This window comes from Sinocyclocheilus grahami, unplaced genomic scaffold, assembly GCF_001515645.1.
Source record: "Sinocyclocheilus grahami isolate Dianchi unplaced genomic scaffold, SAMN03320097.WGS_v1.1 scaffold313.1, whole genome shotgun sequence".
Classification (NCBI taxonomy): domain Eukaryota; kingdom Metazoa; phylum Chordata; class Actinopteri; order Cypriniformes; family Cyprinidae; genus Sinocyclocheilus; species Sinocyclocheilus grahami.
The window spans coordinates 1,251,989-1,260,384 of record NW_015505492.1 but is presented as its reverse complement, the minus strand read 5'-3'; the positions used below and the strand labels follow the sequence as shown (position 1 = coordinate 1,260,384).

General features: G+C 35.7%; 1 protein-coding gene across 2 annotated transcripts in view; it reads left to right on the top strand.

Annotated features, from left to right (window-relative positions):
- Window positions 1–6,755: 6,755 nt before the first annotated feature.
- LOC107601855 (ras-related protein Rab-4A) overlaps window positions 6,756–8,396 on the top strand; it is an 8,102-nt gene continuing 6,461 nt past the window's right edge. For both annotated transcript variants that reach the window (XM_016294175.1, XM_016294176.1), the window contains exons 1-3: window positions 6,756–6,879; window positions 7,330–7,410; window positions 7,511–7,625. In XM_016294175.1, coding sequence (XP_016149661.1) covers window positions 6,864–6,879; window positions 7,330–7,410; window positions 7,511–7,625 — 212 coding nt within the window. In that variant the 5' untranslated portion in view covers window positions 6,756–6,863. The remainder of the gene's footprint in view (window positions 6,880–7,329; window positions 7,411–7,510; window positions 7,626–8,396) is intronic.

Sequence of the window (8,396 nt, the reverse complement as noted above, 5' to 3'; positions counted from 1 at the left end):
ACAAACTCAAAGCCTGATCACATAATGTCTACCAAGCCAGAGTCTGATAACGTCATGTCTGCTACCCAAGGGCCTGCTCACGTCACGTCTGCCAAGCCAGAGCCTGCTCACATCATGCTGGTCACTCAGGAAATTATTCACAACATGGCCGCCATTGAAGAGCTCCGTTGCAAGATGGCTGTCACACAAGAGTCTCTTTGCAAAATGGCTGCCCTTCTAGAGTCTAGTCACGTCTCAATTGACCACCTCTGATGTCGGTGCGAGCTGCAGGCATCCCGGCGACGTCAGTACTCTCAAGCCCCACCATCTTAGAGGTCATGCCACACTCTGCAGCCCTTCCTGTAATGGCGATCGCCATGTTGAGCGTGTGGGCTGCACACTGCACTCCTGAGTCGGCCACGGAGGCCGTCCATGAATTCACCGCCTGTCCTGTTACGGCTAAGGAGGCCATTCATGAACTCACCATGTATTTAACCCACTGTTGGTGAGTCTAGTCTGTTTGTGTCAAGTCTGCTCATGCTATGTCTGTTCAAGTCTGTCTTGGCTTATTGTTTGGATCACTCTGTAAATAAACTGCACTTGGGTTCTCACTACGCTCGCCTTCAGTGGATAGACTCTTTACAGAACCGTAGTCAATTTAAACAGTGTATTCTATGCCACAAACAAAAAAGCATTTTTTTTATTGCATCAAACTTATATCAAAATACTGTAAAAAATAAATATTGTGGAAATAACGGTTTTCTTTTTCAGTACATTTTAAAATGTAATTTATTCCTTTGATTGCAAAGCTGAATTTTCACCAGTCATTACTCCAGTGTCACATGATCCTTCAGAAATCATTCTAATAAGCTGATTTGTGCTAAAGAAACACTACTTATTATTATCACAGTTGGAAAGAGTTGGGCTGCTTAATATTTTTGTGGAAAATTTGATACTTTTTTTCCAGGATTCTTTGATTAAACAGCTTTTATTTGAAATTGAACAATTTAAAAGTAGTCCCTGTCACTTTTCATCAATTTAATGCATCCTTGATTTAAAAAATAAATAAATGGCTTTATTTAAAAAAAAAAAAAAAAACAGTAGCATATATAAACATTAAACTACTCTTTATTATTTTTTGCTGTTTTCTTAGGTAAAGCTAAGTAGGTGTAGTTCAGTTACACCATAAAGAACTGCCATGCCGTGTATGTAAGGTGAATGTTTAACATGTTTAGACACAGACCACAGTGACATAGTCTCGATCAGCCGTGTTCCCATAGAACCCTCTAAAGACTCACAGTGACCCAAGTCAGACATGCCAGTGATCCCAGCTCCCCTTTGTACCAGGTTACTAAACGCTAGAGTGATCAAAACAGGGCCAAGTCCCACCTCCTCCATCCCTCTCTTTTCAGCCCTCCCCTTCTCTCTCTCTCTTTCTTGTTCGTCTGTCCACTGCCTCCCAGGCTGTCTGTCTCCAATAGTGATGTGCGGGGAACAATGCTGAACTCTTTGTTCCATGAAGTGCTATGGAGGCAGGGCGCTTTCAATAAAAAGCCTTTAAGAAACGATGGGAGACATTTTTCTCTGCTAAATTATTGCAGTTTGGTTGAGTGTATTAAACATTCTGATAACAAGTGACATGCATCGTTATGGGAGATAACTGAGACAGCATGCATTAACATCAACTTCTGTTACTACTGAAATAATGAGTGGCTCAACTGTGACCTTTAGGATGAATGTCTAATGACCAAGCTCCCTCATACATATTACATCAGATTATTAAGTGAGTTTGGCTGCGTGGTGCTGACAATAGAGAGCTGGCCACAAATCACTTTAAACACAGGCCAGTTAAGGCTTTAAGACCAGGATGCTGAGTATCGCCACCCAGGCAGTCTTTGAGTGATTTTTAGGCCTGTTTATCTGACATCTGAGGCCAAACATTCGGTTAACTGCCTCCTACTTTGAAATGTATTTTTCAAGTGAGATACTTCTGTGCTTGTTTTTTTCCCCTGCAAAGCAACATTTTGTCTCATATTTTCTTAAAGTCATTATGATATTGAAATTAATCCCATATCTATACTTTAAACTAGTGTTATTGATTTTATTGTGAACAATTCATGTGCATATAGTTTCATGTTTTAAATATTTTTGACCTCCTATTCTTTTCATCTATATATCATAACTCAGTCTTCTCTCTGATGACGTATGCCAGACATCTCCAATCAATTCATGTCTGCATCTAATCAACAACAGATAAACAGAATCAAGTCCCCAGCCTACTTTTTTTCTTTTTCCATAGTCTATTTCCCTCGAATGTAGGAAATTATCTGTCGCTACTTCCGTTACATTGCAAATTTAACTAAATAAATGCAAGGCCTAAAGTAAAAATGAGTGAATTTAAAGTATGGAATGGAAAGATACAATCAATACCAGACAAACAAAACTGAAATCTCTTAATTAACTGAACTTTTCAAAATCAAATTAGTATTTAGTATATAGTATCAAATCAGGGTACATGGGCAATAGGTGGCAATAAGTGAATTCTTTGTTATAATTGAGTCACTGAATCATTTCTTCAACTAACTTGTCCAAACTTTGTTCCTTCAGTTCCTTAAACAATCATTCAATGAAGGTCGCCTGTTTGTTCATTAGGTCTAATTAATCAAATGCTCCTTTCTATATGTTATATGATGCAATATGCTCTTAGCTTTCTATAGTCAGTCTGGAAATTAGTCACGCACTTCTAAAGGCAGAAGCTGTGAAATCGTGCCATAATGCACTATATGTGTCATTTACTGTGTACAAAATAAAGTGAATGAGTGGATGAGTGATTGATTTTGGAAGAAGCTTTTGAACGAGTGAACGAGTCAGTTTGTGTAAGTTAGTGAACAAGAATGATTTGTTTAAAACAAAGAATCATTCATGAAATGAAACACTACTATACAAACTTTCAAAGAAAAAAGTTCAGTGACTTTACATATCCAACACGGGGCTCATATAAGCTCAGTGTTTAGTGAAACATTTCTTCCTTTTCACCACGTTAATCTGTCAAGCCTCAGAGCAGCTTTCACCTTTTCTGGACTCGAAACAATGGCAGTATTCAGTGTGGTTGTGATTTAGAGTGTGCTACTTGGTCCCAGAGTTAAATCTTTAGCATTTGTCTGCATAGAGGATACTACAGGATAAACAACCGCTTAACAGCACACTGCGTTTGAAAGTCAGAAACACTGATGCACTGATCTCAGATGAAGGCACCCAGTCAAAACCTTGCTGTTAATGCAATGCACGACTCTCTGTTTTCCCAGTCACCTTAAACTAACAAGCCATATGTTGTTCTGCAAGACACTGAAAAAAACAACAGGAATCTGGTTGTGTTTGTGCTGTTTTTGCTATTAGTGTCATAAAGAGTGGATTGATTCCATAAGGGCTCAGACTCGAACAACCTGTAGAATACCTGAAAACTCGATGTACTGCAGTGAGGGGCTACTGCAGCATACCACAAAAGTTGTAGGCAGTTAGATGCATCTACATAGCATACAAACTCTTCAACACCTGCAAAGAAATAACTGTATGCACATTTACTACTAAGTATCTAATTTCTTTAATGAAACATGCCTACATTTGAACATTCCAAAAGAAAACTGGGAAAACAAACTAAACAATAGCATTTCTAGTCCTGTCGTGACAGCAGTTGTGATACTGTTATGTGCTATCGCACATTCTTTGCCCTGAGGTTTAACCTGGCACAAATGCAAGTCTTTATAATCATTGCTTTGAGCTGACAAAACCTCCCACATTTCAAAATAACATCCTGGTACAGACAGTGTGATGACAATTTTAGATTCCAAGGACAGTTAACTTCCCTTCTTCCTGGTTACCATTGTGCTCTTGTGATAGCAGAGCTCCTCAGGGATGAATGCAACCCCCCTTTTTCCATAGCACAAACTCACAATGACTTAGGAAGAACTTTTCAGAATCAGAATCAGAATCAGAAGAGATTTATTACCAAGTATGTTTACACACACAAGGAATTTGACTTGACGACAGGAGCTTCCAGTGTAGAAGAAAGTACAAACATAGTGCAGACATAGATGATAGTGTAGACATACATAGGAATAACACAGTAGGGATGTAATATAAAACTAGTATAATAAAAAAATAAAAATAAAAAAATAAAATAAAAAAATTGAATAATGTACTATATACAGAAATAGAAGTATAGGAAAAAATGTAATTGTTTAGATAAATGTACAGATATGTTTATTAGTGTGCAGATAGATATGTTATTTACAAAGTGTGCAGTTTAATATAAATATACTATGTTAGTTGTATAATTTTGAAAGCTTAATTGTTTAGACTGAGTATAGCCTGTGGGAAAAAACTGTTCTTGTGCCTTGCTGTTCTGGTGGTCAGTGCTCTGTAGCGCCGACCAGAAGGCAACAGTTCGAAGAGAGAGTGGGCTGGGTGTGAGGGGTCCAAGGTGATTTTTTTAGCCCTTTTCCTCACTCTGGAGATGTAAAGATCTTGGAGGCTGGGCAGAGGGGCACCAATAATTCTCTCAGCAATAATCCCCTTTTACATGCAAAAAACATAATGCTTCTGGGATGCTGCAGTACATATGTTTACTACAGTTGTGCCTGGATGGTACCTTCTTTAATTAACCGAAATTATCATTATATACTTAAAATTAGTCACACAATAGTATGATAATATGTGCATTACCATATACAGGTGCATCTCAATAAATTAGAATGTCGTGGAAAAGTTCATTTATTTCAGTAATTCAACTCAAATTGTGAAACTCATGTATTAAATAAATTAAATGCACACAGACTGAAGTAGTTTAAGTCTTTGGTTCTTTTAATTGTAATGATTTTGGCTCACATTTAACAAAAACCCACCAATTCCCTATCTCAACAAATTAGAATATGGTGACATGCCAATCAGCTAATAAACTCAAAACACCTGCAAAGGTTTCCTGAGCCTTCAAAAGGGTCTCTTAGTTTGGTTCACTAGGCTACACAATCATGGGGAAGACTGCTGATCTGACAGTTGTCCAGAAGACAATCACTGACACCCTTCACAGGGAGGGTAAGCCACCAGTCTGTGTGCATTGAATTTATTTAATACACGAGTTTCACAACTTGAGTTGAATTACTGAAATAAATGAACTTTTCCATGACATTCTAATTTATTGAGATGCACCTGTATGTATACTTACATAAAACTTTGTAATGTTTGCTATTGTTTTTAATGTAATGTTTTTGAAAGAAGTCTCTTATACTCACAGTAATATTGTGAAATATTATTACATGTTAAAATAACTTTTTACAATTTGAATATATTTTACAATGTAATTTATATCTGTGATGGCAAAGCTGAATTTTCAACAGCCATTGTTCCAGTCTTCAGTGTCACTTTGCATATATATGAAGAATCTAAAAATATATAGTTTTGATTTGTTAGACATTTTTGTTCACCTTATAACTTCCATACTTCCTTTTTAAAATGTGGAAAATAGAAAATATGAATAAAAAAAATTGGTATGTGTCCAAATGTTTGACTTGTATTGTACATGACTGTATACATAAAAGCATGTTAACTGAGTGGGTTGTTTACATGTTGACATAGCTCTTTGAGCTCAGATTCCTTTGTTCAGTCATGTATCTTTGACATATATAGAGAGCCAGGAAGGATCTAAAACAAACAGGACATGTGATCATAGAAAAGAGATATGCAGCATATACATCCTGAGGCATTATGCAATGACCCCAGGACCAATGCACAGCCATCTGGAGAAGATATGTGGAAGCAGCCCCATTCTTGGGTGTTGAAATTGTATTAAATTTATAGAAGAGCTTCAAGTGTCACAGCAGGAATGACAGAACTGTTGGCTCTGCACTATGAACCCTCTGACCTTTTTGCTTGTTGATTTCAAATGAACTAAATTTTAAATGAAAGGAAATAGTGAACTGATTATACCATCACAGAGAGATTAAACGAAACCGTTTTATGTTATAGCCTACTCTTTGTTTCATATGCTCCACATTATATTAGTGTGTAATAACATCCATTAGTCATTATGACATGTGGTCTACAATTTATAGAGGGCAATTTACATCAACCATAAAGAACTGTTCCCCAAGCGTCCATGATATGCTTTCAAGTATGGAATCTTGATTTCATTTACAGTTTTGACTCCATCACGCTATTTTCCTGATCAATCCTGTGTAGTCTGTGTTATAATTGTGGATTCTGGGGTTAATGTAAGGGTAACATACACTCACAATCATAAATTGTGGATATAAAAACAAAATATAATTTATTAGTTGTGAAAGGTACAAAGAGATCCGCCCTGTAAAATGTGGTTTAAATTATGATGAGTTAGTGTGGTTTTTAAGAACAGATGCAACTCGCACATATAACTAACTACCACCCCCTAGTGGTTACTTGGAGTTTTGGAGTAAAACAGATCTAAATAATATATAAAAGAGTGAGTTTTAATAGAAAATGCAAAAAAATACATTGTTAACATTTAGATTTACATACATTTCGGTCAAATACACCAAAACATACATCTGAAAAAATAAATAAAAATAATAATAAATAAATAAAAACACCCACGACCAGGAATAAAATACATACTTGGACGTTTTATTTTATTACATTTTTATTTTATTTGAGCAAAGTCGTGCACTTTTGTGTCATTTTGCAAAGAATTCTTGACCTTTATTTTGAAAATCTAAACAGGAAGTAGCTGCTCTACAAACCTCCGACTAGGATGCGCGAAACCCTCTGAGGGATTTCCCTTTATTTGATATCCATGTTGATTGCGTTGAAAGAGAAAAACCCAGTATAAACAGACTAGAAACACAGCGCCAGTCATGTCAGAGACATACGGTAGGGTGACTAATTTTCCTTTTCTCCTGCCACACTTCTTGTCTTCAGCATAGCATGAATTTTAGCAGGTGTCCCGAGCTCATTCATCCCAGTATTTGCTTGCAAGCTCTGTTCAGTGCCAGCTAGGCAGCAGCTATCTGTCTGCCATATGTTTCATCTGTCGACGCCATTCATAGAAGTGTTCATTAATCTTTGATTAGTCAATTAAATCAGTACTTCTAGTAACAATGACTATAGAAAGACCGTTATTTATTTGGGTATAACTTGATGACAAACCTCTTTAATGTCTACATTAGATTATGACCAGTGTCAATAACCTATAGTCTGATTAATATTTTGATATAGTAACATTCCTATACAGTATAGTATAGTATACTATCCTATTATTATGAGAATTCTATGCAGTTTTTGACTAAACATCTTTATTGTTTTTGTTTTCCTCCCATTTAGATTTCCTGTTTAAGTTTCTTGTAATCGGAAATGCAGGAACTGGAAAATCTTGTCTGCTTCATCAGTTTATAGAAAAAAGATGTATGTCAGTTTCTGTTATCTTCTCATAAAACGTTCAGAAACAAATCTATGAAATGACAGTCATTGTTCTGTTGCTGATGTCGTTTCCTTGTTCTTCTAGTCAAAGATGACTCGAATCACACTATCGGGGTTGAATTTGGCTCGAAGATAATCAGTGTGGTCAATAAGTTTGTCAAGCTCCAGATCTGGGATACAGCAGGACAGGAGCGTTTCAGGTGTGTTCATACGGCTGTGTCATATTTCTAAAACTGTTTCCCTCTTAGATTGGCCTTGTCTGTAAGGACCACTGTGAGATTTGGCTTATGATGATATTTTCCAGATTTGTTCTCAGGCAGTCAGATGGTGGAGCATTTGGGGAGGGAGTGATTCAAGTCCAGATTGCACGTAGGAGTTTATAGTACCTTGCACAGATTCATTTGTCAGCGCTATCAACATGCACTTAATTTGCACTGAACATTTGCCCGCAGCTTCCTTAGAGCCAAGATAGCCTCAGCGCATTTAAAATGAAAATATGCTGATGTCACACAAACCACCTTTTGTTTATGTAGGGTTTTTTGTGTGTTTATACATAACTTTGAGACTTATTAAAAATATTAAAAACTATGATTTTTTTTATTTTTCTTTAATCTTGTCTTTACTTGCACAGGGCACCAATTAAGCCAAATGTGCCACTGGTGCTCCTTAAAAAAAAAATCAAAATTATTATATAATTTTTTTTAAAAATAAACAAACCCTTTATTTTTTAATATATATTTTCAGTTTTTATTCAGTTTAAGATTTAGTAAATTTTTTGTGTGCTATTTAAATTTCTATTAGTTTTTATCAGTTTCATTTTATATTTGTATTTGTATTTTTATTTAAATTTTAGTTTTAGAAATTTTAATACTTTATCTTACTTGAATTGAGTTAGTTTGTAAGGCAACATTTTTAGTTTTGTACATATTAAATTTTTAATTTTTGTATATATATATATATATATATATATA